The 23,102-nt window shown below is 36.9% G+C and overlaps 1 protein-coding gene and 1 pseudogene across 1 annotated transcript in view; one reads left to right on the top strand and one right to left on the bottom strand.

Moving 5' to 3' along the window:
• The window catches only part of LOC148946191 (uncharacterized), a 389,952-nt gene that overhangs the window by 159,147 nt on the left and 207,703 nt on the right, over positions 1-23,102 (bottom strand). The window contains exons 3-4 of the mRNA XM_089097629.1: positions 10,383-10,526; positions 2,792-2,905 (exon numbers count right to left, since the gene is read on the bottom strand). Of these exons, the coding sequence (XP_088953755.1) occupies positions 2,792-2,905; positions 10,383-10,526 (258 nt within the window). The remainder of the gene's footprint in view (positions 1-2,791; positions 2,906-10,382; positions 10,527-23,102) is intronic.
• On the top strand, positions 20,595-20,745 carry LOC148946192 (small nucleolar RNA U3; annotated as a pseudogene).

Below are 23,102 nucleotides of genomic sequence, written 5' to 3'. Positions count from 1 at the left end.
ATTTGTGTGGGCTGTCCAGTAATTCTGCGGCTACAAAAATAATATCTATTTTTATGCTTAAGTTTTAAGATAATTGTAATTGTATACTGAAAGCTACTGATATCACAGCTGATGTAATAGTATGAAAAGTATTATTGACTAGTTTGTTGTTGTCAGGCAACGTACTCACTTTTGACTCCTAAATAAATATTTTTGTTTCTTTTCCTGGCCTATGAGCGTTTTCAGTAAAGCGCTCGTTTTCTGTAATGATACAAACATAGAGAAATACTATCAGTCGGTTTACTTTCACCAGCTTTATCGATATATGTCAGATAAACAGTGAAGCAATAATTTTTGTTTCTTCGAAGTTTGAACTTCGCTCTTTACTTCCCTCGGGTTAGGTTAAATTAATCTTGCCTGTTTTTAGTTTGAGTTTAACTTAGAAGCAACACAGCCCTGACCTATTTTTTCTGGGGGGCAGTCCCTTCTTAATATACACAATAGTTTTTGTTCGTTTTAATTTTTAATGTTACTCCTTACTTCCAGTTGATTCTTAGTCATTTAATTCGTGACGTTTTTGAAATAATGCCAGAAAATCCACCCCTCCCCCCTGCAAAATTTCTCCTGGAAAGTTCCCCCATAAAATGTCTTTCCTGTGGAAAACTCTTCCCTTGGGAATCCCCCCTGGAAGAATACCACCCTAACAACTGTCCCAGTATTTCCCAATAACAAAAAATACTAGGCTATATGTGAAACCCTTTCTTTGGAGACTATGGGAACCAAAAGAAACAATGAACTGACAAATTCGAATAACTTAATTTTTTTGACATACTAAAAGAAAATGTAAGATAAAAGTTAAGTACTTTTTTTATCCAGAAATTTTCAGGAAAAAAAACAAGCTCAAAATCGCTCAAATTTTGGCTGTTGGTCGTAAGTTTTTGGCGCAGTAGAAAAAAGAGGATTGATTATATGGATTTTTGAGCCAATTATTTTCTAGCTGTAAATAGATCCCTAAGTCCACGCATAGAATTATTTTTATTTGTCTGACTTTCTCTATTGGCAGGTACAGGTGTGGTGTGTATATGGGGAGATTTATCCACAGGGGAATTGTTTTGGGAAATTTTCAGGAGGGGTTATCAGAGAAGGAATTAACCTTGGCAGGAAGGAATTTCTTCATGATTTTTCTTGGTAGGAATTTTTTTGGTAGGGGGAATGTTCCACGGAGTACTTTGATTCAAGGACTTGTTTGGAAAAATAATTGGAAATTAAATTTAAAAAGACACTTTTTTAGGCTGAAAGTTAAGAGCAACACCAAAGCTTAAAATGAACATAAATTATTCCATATATGAAAAGGGCTGCCCCATCTTATGCCCCTTGCTCGTTACAATAAAGTACTTTAATGCTGCAAAAAGGCTTCTTATGCCAATTCACTGGCCTTCTTGTTTTAGTTATCATTCTTAAAGAATTTAGAAAACAGTCATACTTTAGCGTAAAGAGTGAAGTCTCTCGCTCAAAAGAGTCTTGCGGTCTTGCTGAGAACCACATCATCAGATTCAGCATACCCTACAGTAGAGGTTTGAAACTCTTATATACGAAAATGTGGAATTTTGCATTTATTCCCCGCAGAAAGATCATGTTTGCGTAAATATTTCTTGTTTTGTTTTTTTACCAGGGATGATCATACTAAACCAGTGATTCTAGAAGATCGGGAGAGGGCTCTTTTGATTGGAAGTAAAATTCTAGTGTTATTTTAAAGTAATCAAAAGGATTGGAGGGCAACAAGTCCCCTTCCCACCCCCTTTTCCCGCAAAGTCGTCCGATCAAAATTTAGAGATAGCCATTTTGTTCAGCATAGTTGAGAAGGTCCAAGAACTATGCCCTCGGGAATAACTTGACTCCCCAAAGCCCCTGAGGAAAGGTCTGGATGTTAAGAAAATTGCCCATTGTTTACGTGTAGTATTTGTTATTGGGAAGAATGGGACTTCTTGTCCTAATTCTTCTAGAACGATTCCTGAAACACAGTGGTGATTTGATTAGAATAAGAAGCTTTTGTACATTTTCTTACAGCTTCATTAGTTGATGGTGATTAAACAAATTAAATACGACAGTTGGTGTAATTAACCAATGGCTTCTGCAACCGTTCGCGTTGTCCTGGAAGCTTAAATCTAATAAAAACTAAGGTATGATATCAGCTATATCTTTTCCTACATTAAATCATTGTGTCTATATCTTTATCTGTGTAAGTATATTTTGTATATTTTGAATTGAAAATGAGTTGGCTTAATCGGATCATGCACTGATCCAATTATCAGGAATTATACAGTTCTAGCCACTGTATAACTCCTAATAACTACTTAGTTTGTCCCAATTACAAACTAAAATATATGTGTATTTAAATGCTATGAGAGCCACTTTGAAATATTGTGGTATGCTTCTTTTTTTAATGCTCCAAGGTCTTTATTGTGGTTAAATATGGTGCGTTTGATATCTTAAACGTGGTGCGTGGGAGTGTTCTTTCTATAGTTTAGCTCAAAGCTCTTTGCCACTAACCGTGTAAACATATTCATATATTTCTAGCACATGGAAAACCCAACACCATGTGAAGTAGGCCTCACACTAACGCGCATACCAAAATTTTCAGAGTATTCCCTCACATAAATGAGGAAAACTTGTATTATCTTTGGTCTAAATACTTCAATAATTTGATTTCAATATCCATATTAAAATTAGATTCGTAAAAACTTGAACCAAGGTATAATCGCGATATATTTGTGGAGAAAGTTTGTATTCTAAAGAAACAAATTTAACAAACCTTTTTGTTTTATCAACTGAATCTCACCCCTTAATCCAGATAGCTGATCTGACTTATTTTGAGCAAGTGAAAGTTTTACGTCCACTATCTTAATAATCCAATGTCTGACATACCCTATAAAAGACAAAAATATATAAATAAAAACAATATATGCATTTTGCACCAATAAACAAACATTGAGGATATGACGCTCATTTTGGCTGTATCATCTATCTGTTAATGAAGGTTGTTGGTCGTATTTTTAAATATACTCCTCATATTGATAAATAAGAAGGTAAGAAGAATATATGATCCATACTTAATTCGCTATTGTTGACAAAGAAATTAAATTTATGGAACAACAACGTCTATCGGTGGTTTGAACGTCACACTTTTACTAGAGAAGTAGACACTTCGGCTCTCACTAACATTAATTAAAAAAACTTTTTCCACAAAATAAGTTTTTCAAAGAAAAGTAAAGAACTCCATTAAACCAAAAATGAGCAAAAATAAAATCAAATAATTTACCAAGCGTGAAACTACCACAAATCAGCATCGATAAATATTTGAAACCCAAAACGAACAAAAATTACAATCAAACAGTTCGTGGTAACGAACTGTAAGTAGGCCTAAGGAGCGACCCGGCTCAATAGTAACCGAAACTCTAAAGAACAGAATTTGATACCAATAGATACATCAAAAGAATCAGATTTTTATGCTGATTTCAAATATATAAGTTTCCTCAAGTTTAGTCTTATCCTACAAAAGTTACGCGCCTGAGAAAATTTGCCTTATTTTCGAAAAAAGTGGAAAACAACCCCTAAAAGTCATAGAACTCTAATGAAAATCACACCATCAAATTCAGCGTATCAAAGAACCCTACTAAAGAAGTTTCAAGCTCTTATCTGCGAAAATGTGGAATTTTGTTTTTTTTTGCCAGAAGAAAGATCACGGATGCGTGTTTATTTGTTTTTTTTATTTTCATAGGGGTGATCGCATCGATCCAGTAGTCCTAGAATATCTCAAGAGGGCTCATTCGAACGATAATTAAAAGTTGTAGTGCGCTTTTTAAGTGACAAAAAAATTGGAGGGTAACTTGGCCCCCTCCCACGCTCATTTTTTCCCAAACTCACCCAATCAAAATTTCGGGATAGCCATTTTGTTCAGCATAGTCGAAAATCTAATTAATATGTCTTTGAGGATGACTTAGGCCCCCACAGTTCCCGGGGAAGGGCTGCAACTTATAAACTTTGCCCATTGTTTACATACAGTATTGGTTACTGGGAAGTACACAGGTGTTTTCAGTATGAATTTTTTTTCTACTGGGGGGTCGGGGTCCGAGTAGGGGTTACGGGGGAGGATCTTTCCATGGAGGATATTTCCTTGGGGGAAGGAACATTTCCATGAAGGGGGCGCCAGATTTCCCAGCATTATTTAACAAACGATCAGAAATTAAATTTAAAAAAACAAGTTTTTTCAACTGAAAGAAAGGAGCAATATTAAAGCTTAAAACGAACAGAAATTATTACGTATATGAGAGGGTTCGCCCCCTAGTCAATACCTCGCTCTTTACGCTAAAGTTTCGTAGTACTTTCAAAAGAGCTATCTATTCTAATTAACGGGCCTTTGTGATTCAGGGGTTTGTGGTTCAAACAAAATTTGAACTTAAGCGTAAAGAGCGAGGTATTGACTAGGGAGCGAACTCCCTAGTATGCGTAATTAAAACATACGAATATAGAAATTCATTACGTAACTTAATTCGCAAGTTACGTCAGAACCAAATTTCGAGAAAGCCATTTAGCCAAAAAAGGGAAAATTAATATGCGAATTTCGTTTTAAATATTCATGTACGGTGAGCCAGAATCAAAGCTGCATTAATTCAAAACCGTTCAGAAATTAACTAAAAAAAAAAAAAATTTTAAACTGAAAGTAAGGAGTGATATTAAAACTTAAAACGAACAGAAATTATTCCGTATATGAAACGGGCTGTCCCCTCCTCAACGCCTCGCTCTTTACGCTAAAGTTTGACTCTGTCTCACAACTTTATATTTTAAAACAATAAAAAACTTTAGCGTAAAGAGCGAGGCGTTGATGAGGGGACAACCCCTTTCATATACGGAATAATTTCTGTTCGTTTTAAGTTTTAATGTCGCTCCTTACTTTCAGTTTAAAAAAAATTTTTTTTTTTAGTTAATAAATAACAGAGTCAAACTCAAAACGAGCAGAAATTAACATAAGTTGGGCTCAAAATCCCTATGCCTTCCCAAGGCCAGAATATTATTTGCACTTTACTGAAAAAATATAAATGTTTTTTCTTTTATAACTTTAATAAATCAAATAATGTTAACATTTTGATTACTAAATATCAGTATATGTATATTAAACTGACAATGCACATTCATTTGTATTTTTTGTAGTTTCACGGTAGTTTTTTTTTGTAGTTTCACACATGCTGATTTGTGGTAGCTTCAAAGTTGGTAAATTATTTGATTTTAATTTTTCAAATTTTGGTTTGATGGAGTTCTTTACTTTTCTTTGAAAAACTTATTTTGTGGAACAAAAAATTAAATTAATTTCTGTTCGTTTTATATTGACATAGTGTTTTCAGGGAAAAAGAAAATAATACTTTAAATCTTTTCTTTTTTTTTAAGACTTTATAGTTTGGCCTGCTATTTGTGTGCTGGAGAAAAATTTTCAGCAATTTTTAACAGCATACACCCTTTTAAAAATCCGGACACAAATAGCAGTGTTTAATTTAGTTTCACACCTCCTCTAGTTGACCTGAAATGAAAAATTTGATACCATTCGCAAAAAAAATCTGTTTACTTTCTTTGATAGCTTGGATACACCTACGCTATTTTGATTTGGTTAACTTTAACAGCAGAAGTAGCCCCAAAAGTTTGAACATAATACCCTCAGTCGTTCTTGGGATATTGAGAATTAGCATTAACACAGTGCATTTTGATTTAATCTTAAGGCAACATTTAGTTCTGAAACATAATGGGCAAATGGGAGGGTGGGCGTGGAAGGGGGATTAGTTGCCCTCCAATCACTTTCGACTAATAAAGAGAGCATCAGCCCTTTCTATTTTCATTTTAATGAGCCCTTTTTCGAAGTTCCTACGACAACTCCTTCGATACGAATCGCCCTGGTCTAAACAACAATAACAAAAAAATAATACATTATACCCACATCGATTTTTACTATAAAATGTCAAGCCTTTCAATCCCTTTCGACTATTAAAAAGGGCACTAGGCCTTTCGATTTTCAATCGAATGAGCCCTTTTTGAGTTTCTACGACAACGCTTTCTATAAACACCTTATATGCCCCGTGGTATAAATTAGGCGTACAACCCGTACTCAAAGGGCTGTGAGGGTTTTTGTTATCCTCAAAGACCTAATTTCCAGAACTTTCAACTACGTTAAACAAAATGGCTATCTCAAAATTTTGATTGGATGTGTCTGGGGATGTTCAACTATTAAAAAAGGAACTAACCCTCTCAATTTCCAATCGAATGAGCCCCTTTTGAAGTTTTTACGACAACTCTATCTTTAAAAACCATATATGTCCCCAGGGCATAACTTAAAACCTTTGCCCTGGCGGCTCTGGGGGGTTCGTCATCCTTAAAAATATAATTTTCAGAACTTTCAACTACGTTGAACAAAATGGCTATCTCTAAACTTTGATTGAATATGTTTGGGGAAATGGTGGGCGTGAGAGGGGGTTAATTACTCTCCACTCACTTTCGACTATTAAAATAGGCAATTTCAATTTCCAATGAAATTTCTACAACAACTTGTTATTTAAACCTTATATGCCCCCAGGGCATAACTTACAACCCTTACACTGAGAGCTCTGAGGGGGATATCATTCTAAAAGACCTAATTTCCAGAACTTTCAACTACGTTGAACAAAATGGATATCTCAAAATTTTGATTGGATGTGTTTGGGGAAATGGTGGTCATGAGAGGGGGGTTAGTTGCCCTTCAATCACCTCCGACTATTGAAAAGGGCACTAGCCTTTTCAATTTCCAATTATATGAGCCCTTTTTGAAGTTTCTACAACATTGCTTTCTATAAAAAAAACTTATATGCCCCCAGGGCATAACTTACAACCCTTGCCCTGAGGGCTGTTTTTTTGGGAGTGAGGGGTTGTCATCCTTAAAGACCTAATTTGCAAAACTTTCAACTACGTTGAATAAAATGACTGTCTAAAAATTTTGATTGGATGTGTTTGGGGGAAAGGTGGGCATGAGAGGGGGGTTAGTTGCCCTCAAATCACTTTCGACTATGAAAAAGGGAACTAGTCCTTTGAATTTCCAATTGAATGAGCCCTTTTTCAAGATTCTACGACAAAGATTTTAATGAAAACCTTATATGCCCCCAGGGCATAACTTATAACCCTTTCCCTGAAGAATGTGGGCGGAGTTTGCTGCTCAAAAGTATAATTTCCAGAACTTTCAACAGCGTGGAACAAAATGGCTATCTCAAACTTTTTATTGGATGTGCTTGGGGAAATGGTGGGCGTGGAAGGGGTGTTAGTTGCCTTCCAATTACTTTCGACTATTAAAAAATGCACTTGCCATCTCACTTTCAAATTTAATGAGCTCTTTTTGAATATTCTACGACAACGCTTTCTATAAAAACCTTATATGCCCCCAGAGCATAACTTACAACCCTTGCCCTGAGGGTTGGGGAAGGGTTGTCATCCTCAAAGACCTAATTTCCAGATCTTTCAATTATGTTAAACAAAATAGTTATCTCAAAATTTTGATTGGATGTGTTTGGAGAAAAGGTGGGCGTGAGAGGGGGGTTAGTTGCCTTCCAATCACTTTCGACTATTAACAAGGGCACTAGCCCTTTGAATTTCAAATCGATTGAGCCTTTTTTGAAGGTTCTATGACAACGCTTTCTATCAGAACCTTATATGCCCCCGGGGCATATCTTACAACCCTTGCCCTGAGGGCTGTGATTGAGTTTCCTCCTCAAAAACATAATTTCTATCTAAAAATCAACTAGGCTGAACAAAATGGCTATCTCAAACTCTTGATTGGATGTGTTTCGGGAAATGGTGGGTGTGGAAGGAGGGTTAGTTGCCTTCCAATCACTTTCGGCTATTAAAAAGGGCACAAGCCACTCCAATTTCCAATCGAATGAGCTTTTTTTGAAGTTTCTACGACAACTCCTTCGATACGAAGTGCCCTGGTATGGAAGAAGAAAACAAAAAATAAATAATACATTGTGCCAACATCGTTCTTTACTTAGGCAGCGCGATTGTGCTGCCTATGATTAGTTCTTGGTTATCCCAGTCAATGCTCGGGGTAGCAGCTTGCTAATTTTAGAATCTAAAGGCATCTAAAGTTGAGATAGCGGCTTTCTAATTCCCGTACGTGTCGAAACCAGTAAATATAATAGATGACGTGACAGTATCTGCCTATATAAGGAAGACCAGCCACTGATTCTTTCTCGCAAAAATGAATGCCACCGATACGTTCTTGTGATTTTGCATTATCGGTTTAACTGGTTTAGTTTTACCAGGGCAATTCAAATGCTGACAGTATGTTCTGAAATACCTGAATGTTAATCGTTGTACCAATTTGCGCTTATGATAGAAAAGGTAGATTTATTTTGTGCAGAAGCCCAATAGGACCTGAATGCAAAAAAAATAAATAAGAAACACTAAATAACCCTAAACCTCATAAATAAATAAAAAACACTCTTACTTTATATTTCATATCCAAATAGAAGTAACATTTAACAAAATTTCAGACTCAATAAATCCAGCATGTGTCTTCCCCTAGTAATCTGTTTTTATCATTTTGTCAAATTTACCATACATATATGAAACTGCTTTTAAAAGATTCTATATTCTCTGACTCAAAAAAGAAAAAAAATATTCTTTGAATGGTCATAGGTCTGCTAGATCAATTACAAAAATTCTCTTCTATAGTTGAACATGGCTAAACTCTACAAACTTACCCGATGAGTTTAATGTGTTATATATTCTGTTCTATTCTTCAGATTTCGCAAACCATGTCTATCAAAATAATGGTTTCACAACAAAATAATTTTCTGAGATATCAAGTCTATTTCTATTAAATGTTGATGACCAAGGAATCTTTTGAACAAAAATAATTAGAGAAAATAATATATTGAATAATGTATTTTTACTTCGTTTGTTGAAAGAGGAAGGAACAGAAATACACGGCATTGGGGAGCCTTCAGACTCGTGCTCCTCCTCCAAATCTTTAAAATCTATCGTTCTTTCTCTAATTTCTTATGTTTTCCCTGTAGCAAACTTATTTTTCTTTTTTAAAGAAGCCTACGGCCTTCACAAATAAATACATATGTACCAATACAGGAACAAAGACAATGAGTCATTTGGATTATGTAGCCTTTTATAACGCTTTGTATTCTATGGTCTTTATATTGTGATTGCGACGCTAGTACAATATGCGTTTACGTACATTATGTACTATACGTAAATGAAAAAGGAGATAAGTAATTACTTCACGCAATTTTGACTTAATTTAGCCCGGCCAATAGCCACAGGCACCAAAATTTGACTACAGTTTGACTTGGATGTTATACCGAATTAGATAGATGCTACCATTTAATGACTCTGTTAAAGTGATTCCTGTATTTATAGTAGTGAAGTATAAAGTTGGATATCGTTGGACGCCAGATTTTTACGGAGCAAAATATGGTTGCTTTAATCCTGTACAGGTGTGAGGATATCAGCGGAAAACTCTTTTAAAGAATTAAATTTTAAAGGATGAATATAATTCTATTGAAAAGGATCTCTTGTACGAATTTTTAATTTTACATTCAATATTTTATTGAATCCGCGAAGCTTCATGTTACTTTACATATTTTCCAATTAGGTAGAATATTTCGTTACAATGGATTTCGGGTGTACTCTACCAAAAATACCTCAAGCCAGGTATTTTCCACTTTAATAAGAAGGGATCTGTACCAAACAGTCATTATCTGGTATTTAGCTCTTCAAAACAACAAGAAAAGGTAAGGTATTATTACAATTTAAAATGCATTCAATGTTCCCACTAGGGCAAAGTTGGTCGACAGGCTTGAATCTTCTCCTTGTAAAATAAACCCAGCAACTGAAATGTTTATTCGATGCCCTTTGCAGTGGCGTAATTTCGTCAAAACTCTGGGGGGTGGGGACAAAGTTGGAGCCCATTTTCCGAAATTAAGATGCAATGAAAGTGAAAAATGAGTCATATATTACCATAAAGGCAAAGATATACTAAAGAAAATGACCTGTTTCTCTGGATACTTGAATTATGTAGGCTTATCTTAATTTTGACAAGATTTTTTTTTGCAGAAACTAAATTTCAGCTGGGGGAGGAAGGGAAATGAGGTCTGGAGGAGTGAAAACTTGGGTCTGGGGGGGGGGGTTCCCCCTGCCCCATAGCAAATTACGTCCCTGGCCCTATGCACCAGCAATGGCTCTGAAGGACGTTTTGTTTTTTGTTATTTTTTTATCATTCATCCATTGAAGAATGTTTTTTTCTTGACAGCCCTCTGAAAAAAAACTTATAATAAAAGCATGCTAGAGCTTTAAATAACTAAAATATTGTGATTACATACATTCCAAGCGACGTAGACGATAATCTTCACTGCCGTCATCAACTTCACCAAGATCGTCAACTGGAAGTAAAATTCGAAAATCCTCAGGATCTCTTATTTGTGCACGTGCTATATCAAGACTTTGTAAAACCTGGTGCCGAATGTCTGATAGAAAGATTAAAATTTAAGGATCAATAATAAGATCAGATATAGTTAGTATGTCATGCTATCCTAAAAATAAAAGAGTTTATCACGTGTAAATATGTTCGAATGTTTTAAAACTCATTAGATAAAAAACAAATTTCATCCTATTTTCAGTTCCTCTGATGTCCTATTCTCCCACGAACATTTAAGGTTCCTCTGACCCAGGGCAAGATCCCAGGAAATTTCAGTATAATCAGTAAATAAACTGGTTGGTTTATTTCTAGGGGGTATTTTTCACCAGTCTAAGAACTGATTTATATATTAGGGTTCATTTTGCCGCAGTAATTATTGACGCATTTTTCAAACCGCTCTGAAAAAAAGTTTTTGGCCTATTTGTGCCACAGTTTTAGATAGTTTTTTTATTTTTTTATCTTGCATTCAGGTCCTGTTGGCATTTGTACCCTGGTTTTCACTACATCAGAGATAAACTAAATGTTGGCCTGTTTTTGGATAGTTTTCCACCTTCCCGACTCCCAAACAAAACTTGCGATTTCTTGGCACATGAGTAGTATGCTTCGTCTGGATTTGCCGCCTTTATGTTCCATCCTGTGTTATTTGCCCACTTTACGTTCCCTGGCACCTTTCCATGGCAGATTACCAGACTGAATATTGCTACTGTTGTCAATTGAATATGACATTATACAAAACCTACCAGACAAGTTTCCGGGCCAACCAGACATGTTTCTGGGCCAAGCAGACAATTTTCTGGGCCAAGCAGACAAGTTTCTGGGTCAACTATAAGTTTCTGGGCCTTTACGTTCCATGGCACCTTTCCAGAGCATGTAACTATGGATTTGGGGCCTTTACGTTCCTTCCTGTGCTATTTGGGGCCTTTACGTTCCCTGGCACCTTTCCATGGCAGATTACCAGATTGATTATTTGGAAAGGTTTTTTAGGGAAAGCTGTCAATCACCCATGTGTTATCCACAGTTCCATTTTTGAAGTCTGTGGAAACAGTTTGACGTGTTTACGATTGTGAGTGTGAGATTACGTTCCTTGGCGTTTGATTGACATTTGCAAAAAAGGGGTAATTAGTGATTGGATAATTTTTTAACGTGAAATCTCTGAATAAAATATTTTTGGAGCATGTACTTGACGATGGATAAAAGGGTTAAGGTGATTAGCAATTACGAGCAAGGATCCCCCCACTGATTCCTGGCAGTAGGCTACGCATATCAAATTGCTGTACTGTGGGTTAGGTAACATGATTAAACACGCTTTTACAATCGGAATTCATTGATTGACATTTGCAAAAAAGAGTAATTAGTGATTGGATAATTTTTTAACGTGAAGGGTCAATTTTGGAGGGAAACCCAAAAATACTCAGAATCGAAAATAAATGGGATCTGCCTCAAGGGGAAGGCTCAGAGGCCCTTCGTTCGCCCATTTCTGTGGGCAGGGGAGGGGGGGTCAATTTTGGAGGGAAAATCAAAAATACTCAGAGTCAAAAATAAATGGTATCAGCCTCAAGGGCAAGGCTCAGTGGCCCCTCCTTCCACCATTTCTGAGGGCAGGGGAGGGGGGGAGTCAATTTTGGAGGGAAAACCAAAAATGCTCAGAATCGAAAATAAATGGGATCTGCCTCAAGGGGAAGGCTCAGAGACCCTTCGTTCCCCCATTCCTGAGGGCAGGGGAGGGGGGGGGTCAATTTTGGAGGCAAAACAAAAAAAACTCAGAATCGAAAATAAATTGGATCTGCCTCAAGGGGAAGGCTCAGAGGCCCTTCGTTCCCCCATTTCTGAGAGCAGGGGAGGGGGTCAATTTGGGAGGGAAAACCAAAAATACTCATAATCGAAAATAAAGCGTGATCTGCCTCAAGGGCAAGGCTCAGAGGCCCTTCGTTCTCCCATTTCTGAGGGCAGGGGAGGGGGGGTCAATTTTGGAGGGAAAACCAAAAATGCTCAGAATCGAAAATAAATGGGATCTGCCTCAAGGGCAAGGCTCAGAGGCCCCTCCTTCCTCCATTTCTGAGGGCAAGGGAGAGGGGGAGTCAATTTTGGAGTGGCGCGCCACTCTAAGTGAACCTAGATCAACCCAACTTTTTGGATATCTCTCTCACTATGACTCTGTTTGTGTGTCGTCTCTGTGCGTGTGTCATCTCTTTGGGTGTTTCGTTTCTTTGTGTGTGTTGTCTCTGTGTGTGTTTCGTCTCTGTGTGCGTGTAGTATATCTATGTGTGTTGTCTCTGTGTGTTTGTCGTCTCTGTGTCTTTGTCGTCTCTGTGTGTAAGTCTTCACTATGAGTGTGTCGTCTGTGTGTGTGTGTGCGTGTCTCTCTATGTGTGTCGACTCTGTGTGTTTGTCGTCTCTCTGTGTGTGTGTGTGTGTCTTCTCTCTGTGTAAGTCGTCACTATGAGTGTGTGGTCTCTGTGTGTGTGTGTCGTCTCTGTGTGGATGTTGTCTCTGTGTGTGTGTGTGTTGTCTCTATGTGTGTGTGTCGTCTCTATGTGTGTTTCGTATCTGTGTGTGTGGTGACGTCTCTTTGTGTGTGTCGTCTCTATGTGTGTTTGTCATTTCTGTGTGTGTGTCTCGTCTCTCTGTGTGCGTTGACTCTGTGTGTGTGTGTATCGTCTCTGTGCATGTGTCCTTTCTATGTGTCGTTTCTGTGTGTTTTTCCTCTCTGTGTGTGATTCGTCTCTTTGTGTCTGTCGTCTCTGTGTGTTTTTTAAATTTTTGGGTTACCTGCCAGAGACTCTGGGCGGGTGGGCGCCCCCAAATATTGTCCCAAATTCCTCTCTCAATTTAGCACTTGTTCACGGATGCCCGGAACCCCATGTTCACCTGACCTTGCATAGTAAATTAGGGTTAATAATATGCGCTCTAATCAGCTTACGCAATTAGGTAACCCCATGTTCACCTGACCTTGCATAGTAAATTAAGATTAATGGGCGCTCGAGGTATGGTATAAGAGAGTGCAAGATTGTCAGTTCAGTTCAGTTCAATTTTGGACTTGGCTAAGAGAAGAGCGATTTTCAGCATGAAGAGGAAGTATGACATTACGTCATTTTTCACACCCAAGCGGACCAGGGATGTTTCTGACAGTGGCATTAGCGGGACGTCTGCGGAGCATTCATCTACACCTGTGGATCTGAAGGGCACTGGAGCCATCGTTGAAGCTTCTGAATCTCGCACACTGGAACCAACCACGACGCAACACGCACTTGCACCAACCCAGTCTTTTTCGATGTTTGCAAATGACATTTGAAGTCACAAATGACTTCATTTCTGTCTCGGAGAAAAGGCAGGACAATATCGTGCACCAACTAGAAGCGGCGAGGAAAGCGCAGGTTCAAGAAAATCCCGAGAAGTGGACCACTTCACTTCCGAGCTGAAACAACGATTTGAGCTTCACCAGAAACTGCTGTCAAATCTCAGCGTCCTTTCTCCTGCCGAATTGTTTCTGTCGATCTGAAGGCATTAAACCTGGAATCATTGGTTGAATTGTATGGCGATATTCTTCCTGAGCCAGACTGTCTGAAGCAAGAAATTGAGCTATGACGCATCAAGTGGGAGAATGTTCTGGTATCAGAGAGGCCTACTTGTGCTGTGTCTTTGCTTCAGGCATGCCACGCCACCTTTTTTCCAAATGTTATTCTTCTTCTTGCTGTTCTTTCGACATTACCTGTTAGCACTGCTACTCTGGAAAGAAGTTTCTCAACGCTCAGAAGGCTCAAAACCTGGCTGTGAAATTCAACAGGAGAAGAGCGATTGAGTGGCTTAGCCCTCCTTGCAGTCCATAGGGACGTTGACATCTGCCCTGACAAGGTCATCGACATTTTTGCAGGGAAGAAAAATCGTCGCCTCGATTTCGTTTTATAGATATTCGCCCTTACTTTTAGCTAAAAAAACAAACTAAAAAATATATAGACTACTTCTAGCCTACTATTTGGCTTCTTTTTGCGAAAAAAAAGCTTGTAGTATTTAACTGTGTGTAAATACTTGTCTTGTTTTTGCGTTACTAAAAAAAAAAAAAAAAAAAAAAAAAAAAAAAAAAATGCCCCTTATAGATACGAAAGTATGCCTAGTGGACGTGTTCTCGTTCGCAAGGGGTGGACTAACGGTCTCAAGCTAACGTTTTTATGCTGGAGGATGTTAGATAAAGTCAACGGGAAAAAATCGGGTTAACCCCCCCCCCCCCCCCCGAACAAAAATCCTGGATACGGCCCTGATATATATATATATATATATATATATATATATATAATATATATATATATATATATATATAAAAAAAAAAAAAAAAAAAAAAAAAAAGAGAAAAAAAAAATATATAGAAAACATATATGGGGGGTCGGTCAGCCGGGTACCCAGAACAATCCTTAAGAAATTTCTCTGGAAAACATCTAGCAAATCTTCATCTGCTTTTCGGAGCGTCCATGCTTCAGAGCCATATTTGACCACTGTCATCACTGTAGCTTCTAATAGTCTAATCTTGGTTTGCAGACTTATCTTCCTATTCTTCCAGACTTCTTTTAACTGTGAAAAAACACCCTGAGCCTTGGCTATTCTATTTTTAACATCTTCACTGCTCCCACCATCTTTACTAATATTAATACCAAGGTAAGTGAAGCTGCCCACCTGATCAATCTTTTCATTACCCAACGTCACCTTTTCATCTTCACTTATTCCTAGCCTTAGTGATTTAGTCTTCCTAACATTAATTTTCAAACCGATTCTAGTACCCTGAACTCGCAAAGCCTGTAAACCTTCATTTATTTTGCTCACACTTTCATCTAGGATGCTTAAATCATCAGCAAAATCTAAATCCAGAAGAGCTTTTTCCTCCCCATTTGATTACGGGGTCTCTCATTGCCTTTCCTGTGCTTTTTCCAACAAAGTCCATAAAATAATCCATATAAAGGGGGATAGAATACAACCCTGCTTAACTCCTGATTTAATACAAAATCAGCTGCTAACCTCATTTCCTACCTTAACCACAGTAGTGTTATTCTCGTACATAGCACTAATCACTTTAATGTATTTCTCTGGTATACCATACAAGGATAAAACCTTTACTAAAGCTCTTCTATCAACAGAATCGAACGCCTTTCCTTTCCTTTTCAAACCAATTCTAGCACCCTGACCTTGCAAAACCTCTAAACCTTCATTCATTTTGCTCACACTTTCATCTAGGATGCTTAAATCATCAGCATAATCTAAGTCCAGAAGAGTTTTTCCTCCCCATTTGATTCCGCGGTCTCTCATAGCCTTTCCTGTGCTCCTTAAGACAAAGTCCCTCAAGATGATCCATATAGGAGCGGATAGAACACAACCCTGCTTAACTCCTGATTTAATACAAAACCAGCTGCTAACCTCATTTCCTACCTTAACCGCAGCAGTGTTATTCTCGTACACAGCACTGATTCCTTTAATGTATTTGTCTGGTATACCATACAAGAATAAGACCATCGCTGAAGCTCTTCTATCAGCTGAATCGAACGCTTGCTCATCATCTATAAAACTGAGGACCAAAGGTATTTGAAAACTCAGGCACTTCTCAATTATTAGCCTAAGAGTGAGAGTTTGATCGACACATCCTCTACCTTTTCTAAAACCGCACTGCTCTTCTCTTAAAACTTTGTCTAGGCGTCTCTCAGTCTAAAAAGTATCATATTACAAAGTAATTTGCTACCTACAGAGACCAGACTAATACCTCGATAATTACCACACTCACTTTTATCGCCTTTCTTATGAAGTGGCTTAATTAAGGTTTTCCTAAAATTGTTAGGTACTTCTCCTTTTTCAAAAATCATATTCAAAATCTTCAATAACTTATTTCTAACCTCAGAGCCACCATATTTAAGAATCTCATTTACCGCCCTATCAGCACCTGGAGCCTTATTATTCTTTAATCCTTATGTACTGTTGCTAATTCCTCCTCACAAAACATATCTTCTTTCACATCCAAGGTATCACAAACTTTTTCTTTTTCCTCTATATTTTTTCCCGCAACTCTATCTCAGTTAAGCAAGTTCTCAAAATGTTCGGCCCATCTCTCTTTAGTTTTTTCCTTATCGCTAATTGCGACCCCATTCCTATCTTTAACTGGGACAAGTCCGGATTGACTACTCCCTCTTAATTTGTTAACGTGCCAGTACAATATTTTACTATTAGGCCGTCTAGCTGCATCTTCCAGATCCTCGGAAATTTTATCTATGGCCTCCACTTCACACCTCCTTAGTTCATATTTTAATGCTTTCTCCACTTCGTTTATAGTTCTTTTGTTTTCATACGATCTATCACTCAGATAATTCTTGTACAAGTCCTTTCTCCTTTCTGTTAAACATAAAGCTTTTTCACTAATATTCTTAGCTGCAGTTCTAGCTTTCTTCCCTAATACACATTCAGCAACTTAACAAATTATTTTTCTAAGATTATTCCAACCATCTTCCACATTATCAAATTCTAAACTCTCAAGTTTAATATTCAACTGTTCCTGGAACGTTTCTCTCAAATTTTCATCCTGGAGTCTAACAACATCATAACTTCCCGGGTGGTAGTTACCCTTCCTATATTTCAGCTTTAAATTAACCCTTGACACTACTAGATGGTGGTATTTACTTTTAACATCAATAACAGCACTGCTATATACCCTAGCATATTGTATTGATCCTGTCAGTCTTCGGTTTACTATAACATAATCAATAAGGTTTGCGGTCTTACCGTCACGTAAATACCATGTTAACTTATGAGCTAATTTATGACCGAACACCGTATTGGTTATAACTAGATTGTTATACCTACAAAATAGCAAAAGTCTGTATCTATTACTGTTTTCTTTTCCTACACCAAATTTACCTAGGCTGGGATACCATCTATCCCTATTTCTACCAACCTGGGCGTTAAAATTTTCCCAGTAATAACATCATATTTCTGCCTGGGACCTTGTCTATTTGCTCCTGTAACTGTAAGTAAAATTCATCTGAGTCACTAGTATCTCCGTCAGTCAGTTCTACAGGGGCGTATACTACTATAACTGATACCCGGAACTTTCTAGTCATAAAATGAGCAATTAGTATTCTATTATTAATTAATTCCGAGCCTAAACAAGACTTAGCAGCTTCCTTATTCATCTTGAGCCCCACTCCCTGTCCGTGAATCCCATCCTGAGTAAATAAATTATATATCACCTAGTGTTATGCCTCCTATCCCTGGGATATCGGTTTTTGAAATCCCCAATAAGTCCAATTTGAATCGTCTGGAATTTTCAGTCAAAATCTCGATACGATAATAATTTTTTAATGTTGTAACATTCCAAGTTCCAATTTTCATGTTCTTTAAATCATTGAAATTATTTTCGCCTCAGGAAAAGTAATGATCCCGGATACCAGTGCAGGACGGAGATCATATATCTTCTCAAGTCTACACCGAAGGGCTTAAGCCGTCTTAGAACCGGACAGCAAGAATTCCCTGGGAACTCCATGAATGGAGGCTGTGTGCAATCCTGGGCCCATCTTGGTCACAACATGGTTTTCAGTACTTGGTGATGCTCTTCTATCAACAAGAGTCGAAATCCTGCACAGACAGTCTCAAGCCTATTACCTCCGACTCATTATATATTCATGCCTACAAATATTAGGCTACCATAGGGTGGCAACCCATAATAGGTGAATTGGCTAAGAAAAGGTATTTCAGCCCGAAGAAACCCGTCAAAACATGCTAAGCCCAGAAGAATCATCAATTAGTCAGAATCTTATGCGAATACTATATCATTAACAATTCTATAATTTCCTCGAAGGGTGCCACTCCTCAAGTGGGAATAGAGTTGACCGCAAGGTCCCCAGTCTTGCAGGTACCCTGAAAAGGTCGAGGCTGCCCTTTGCAGAGGCTGTTGTCCATAGATCTGGATCTTACGCCCAGGCACAGTTGTCCTCCTATTGAGGATCCTCCCGCAATGGTGTTCTGCATCACCATGCAATTTAACCCATTACTGGGAGAAGGTTTGCAACTCATGGGACTTGTAGACAAATCAGTGGGCCCTTTTGAGTGTACATTTGAGGGGCCTTCTTCCTCCTCCGCCTGTATTTATAACCCCGGGCGAGGGTGCCCCAGATTCTATTATGGACCCCCAGGGACAAGGTCCCCCTTGGTCCGTGCCTCCTATGGAGGTACCCTACATATCTGTAGAGCGTTCCACTATCGCCACCTGGGGACCCGCTTAATGGCCTGGGGGAGGCCAGATAAACTGAAAAGTCTCCTAAAACTTATTCTACATTTTTCAACACAGGCTTGGGCCAGAATTCAGTTTGTATATTTACCAAACTTCTATTCATTGCGGGTTCGAATCCTATTAATTCCCAAAACTAGCTGGATTTTGAACAAAATCCAAAGTTTCAGTATGGTGTTATGTCCGTTAAGAATGAATCAACCTACATTCAATCATGATTCTATCTCATCATGAGTCTATTTACTCCATATAAATTATCTAGTTAAAAACTAACACAAAAATGAAGCAAAGCAACTAAAATATTCAGTAAAATAAGTTTTACAGCAATAATAGTTAAATAATAATAGTAAATAATAGCTAAATAATACTAAGGTAATTGTTATAATGTGGTAGGATTTATGGATAGCTCTTTTGAAAGTACTAAAAAACCCTAGCGTAAAGAGCGAGGTATCGACCAGGGGGCGAACCCCCCCTCCCCCCCCCCCATATATGTAATCATTTCTGTTCGTTTTAAGTTTCAATGTTGCTCCTCACCCTCAGTTGAAAAAAACTTGTTTTTTTCGACTGAGTTGGGTAAAACTTGTTGGGTAACATATAACCCAAAACACAAATTTGCACATTTCTCTTTTTTTTAATTAAAATTTCAAGAATATTATTGAAAAGAAAATATTGAACTCATCAGTAGTTTAGTTTTACTATTGATGACGGTCACTGCATATGTGACCGAAATATCTGGTATTTTTTCTGAACTTCTATCACTGTTTGTGAAACACTGTCTATTAAAAGGATTTTATCCCTATTTGAACTTTTATTTATCACAAGACTGTCATTAAAGAAAAATACTTTCAGTCTTCAATAGTCAGCTAAAAACCATCCAGTTAGTTTTTTGTCACCTATACAGAACTCTTTCTATTTATTCGTCCCTCAAAATTTTCCTCAACATCCACTAGGCAAAAAAACCATTAGGAGATATCAGCTACTATATTGTTGGAGTATCAATTTATGTAACTATTGGGTTTATGTGTTTATTCAATTATTATATTCCTTTTAATTAAATACTTAATTAATTAATATTATAATTGAAAACTTTATTCGATCACTTTTTTAATTTAATTAAATAATTGTTTGATTCAGTTTTGCCTGATTTCAGTTTTCAATTTTGACTTATCAATTTAGGATTATCAATAATATTAAGCAAAAAACTTCTAATATCAAGACGTTCTGACCCTCCTCCAAATCGATCCTCCTTTATTTCTCCGTCAAAATCTCCTTCAAAAATGATGGTACTAGGACTTTTTTTTAACACTTTGACAAGAACTGGTGGCAACCCTGCCTCAACATTCATGTTGTGTCGCAGTTCAAATTAGTTTTTCGGTGAACGGATAATTTCTTCCCAAATGTTCATAAAAAAAAAACAGGCAAAATATATTATCATGCACGAGTGGACTCAAGTAGGCTATCAACATTGCGTCCATATATGTGGTCCATATTATGGTGTCCAGAACAAAAATACTAATATCATAATTTTGCATTAATCATTCAAACATGAGAGACGTTCCTGTAGTGGATATTTTCCAGAGGGTTAGACTTGCAAAGGCACTCCATAGGAAAGAGGAGTGCCGTCCTGGCTAAGTGGACGTGCGGTGGGTTGAGAATTCTGTGTCCAAGGGGCACGGGTTCGATCCCTGGCGTGGCCAGTTATTTGGTTTGGGATGTGGGTCAGTGGTGTGACTCTGTAAGCTTAGCCAGAGTATTTTGAAATGAGTTGAATTTACTTGTCAACAAAACGCACACATAGAAACGTATGCACAAACATTTCTGGCTTATAATTAACAAACAGAAGACAGGAACAATGTAAAATTTAAGAACATACTTCATAAATCATTTTTGTAGTATAGACCACGACGCTTCCACAGACCACGATGCTGGGTGGAAACGTTTATCACTGAGCGGGAGAAGGGCTGCAATTATTGCCTATAATTAGTTGTGACGAGATAGATTTAACCTGAGTGGTTGTGAAAGTGTTTATCCCTGTGATATTTCTGATTACCATGGATATAATTTATGGCTTATATTCATTGTTTGTTTATCAGGGTTACCACCGGTACTGATTCATCACCATATTTTTTGATTTTACAGGTAATCCAGTAGTCCTATTGAAATTTTCGTTTTTATATCTATGACGCATACAACATTACAAATGGAAAGTATTTAAGACATGGAAAAAAGTTGAAAATTTTTCTAAGCTCGGTTCAGAATCGCTAAAGTCATTATGCAAACTGATTAAATTAAACTATTAAATTAAATTAAAAGTCTGATGATAACATAACATGAATACCGATCAGATTACTGAGGGATTTTCACCTTTTGGTGCTCAACGCTCTGCTAGCAGTCATCCAGCCCCTCAAGAAACCTCTATCCCTAATCCAAACTTGACACCTACCCCAGTTCAACCAGTTTTGGAAATTCCGCCAAGTTCAAAAGTTGGCCCATCAGAAGAGATGGGAAAAGGAGGAGTCTGGTTTTCGAAATTCATGTCTATGACTGGATTTGTAATAGTAAATGAGGTTCTTCAAAGTCATATGCAAGATTTCCCATTTAATGTTCTATTTCAACTCTGGAAATCAGAATATGCGGATATGTGCAAATCGTTATCGCGAAGTGGCTTGAACTCACATCTTTCGAATTCGAAAGAAAGTCTCAGAGCCACTGGGATGCCGTAACTGTTAAAACAGGATGTATTATTGAACATGTAATTAATATGGAATAATAGACAAATTGGAGAAGAGCCGAGACCTGCATTCCCTATTTCTGCAGAAAGACTTTTCGCAAAGTCACTCTAGTAAGAGACGGTGACATCCAATACTAAAAAATATAATAGCCCATAACTCCTAAAAATACAGTCAGATCAAAACAAGAAGTACATTTATAGAACTGCCTTGTCCAATACCCCTATATAAGAAACTAACAATCCCTTGGCTTGAATAACAAGAGAAATATATTGGCTTGAAAATCACAAAAATTGGCTTCAACCCCGATATTCTGCATTGAGGACATTTTTGTTTGTTTTTGTTTTTTCTTTTCCTCGGATAGCGGGGCACTGGAACATAGTAGAGAGCTTTTTAATGGCTCATTTTATAGAAAATTGATGGGGTTGAAAGTATTTTGTAATTGAAACAAACTATTTTTTAAATATAATCAATTTTTATGAAAAACTCCCTTTTTTATAGCACTGTAGTAGATTGGTCATTATAACATCAGGGATTTGTCATCTCTATGTGATTTTGTAATTAGAAAAAAATAATTAAGACAAAATCAGTGTTCTTAAAGAGTACTGCATTTTCATAAACTAGATAATGAGTGTCTTCATAGTTTTATTAGAATATTGAGAAGGCTCGTAAGTGCCACAAGAAAATTAAATAGAGGAGGAAGGCAAGTCCTTCCAGGAGCTTTGTTTTTACCTAGATTTACTTATGTTAGTGGCAGAAACCTTTTTTTCACAAAGAATATTTTTCAAGTAAAAGTAAAGAGCTGCTACATTAAATCAAAGATGTGCAGAAATAAAGTCGAATAATTGTTCAAGCGTAAAATTTTAGTCAACTTACTTCTATTGCTATATTTGTTGTTGTTATATTTGTTGTTGTTATACTTCTATTATTATATTTGTTGTTATATTTGTTGTTGGACAATGGATATTTTTCCGCTACGATTGAAGAACTGCAATAAAAAATTAAATATGAATATAAATGAAGTCAAATAATCTTTCTTATGTGAAGTCTCTGGGACCTTATTTTTATTGTTATAATGGTTAGAGTAACATAAACCTTTCTTTCCGCAAACAACATTTTTCAACTGAAAGTAAGGGACTGCTACATTAAATCAAAGATGTGCTGGAATAAATTCGAATAATTGTTCAAGCGTAAATTTTCTGTAAACATACTTCTAATGTTTTATTTGATAGAGTGTCAGAAATTTTTTTCCACAAAGAATATTTTTCAACTAAAAGTAAATATCAGATGAATAAAAAAAAAGATGTTCAGAAAGGAATTCAATTAATTTTTGAAATGTAAACTTTCTGTAACTTACGTCTATTGATATATTTGTTAGAGTGGCAGAAACCTTTTTTTCCACAATGGATATTTTTCAAATAAAAGTAAAGAGCTGCTACATTAAATCTAAGATGAGAAGAAACAAAGTCGAATAAGTGTTCAAGCGTACATTGGAAAGAGTTTGATACTTACTTACAATTTTTTCATAGTTTCTTGATTGAAATTTCTGTATTGTGTATCCAAAAGTTGAATTCTAGAAACAGTTGGCTACTTACTTACAATTTTTTGTTATTTCTTGAATAAAATTTCTGTATTGTGTATC

This window comes from Artemia sp. Qi Xiang Cuo, chromosome 12 (genome assembly GCF_049724085.1).
Source record: "Artemia sp. Qi Xiang Cuo chromosome 12, ASM4972408v1, whole genome shotgun sequence".
NCBI lineage: Eukaryota > Metazoa > Arthropoda > Branchiopoda > Anostraca > Artemiidae > Artemia > Artemia sp. Qi Xiang Cuo.
This window is presented reverse-complemented; position numbering and strand designations above follow the sequence as displayed.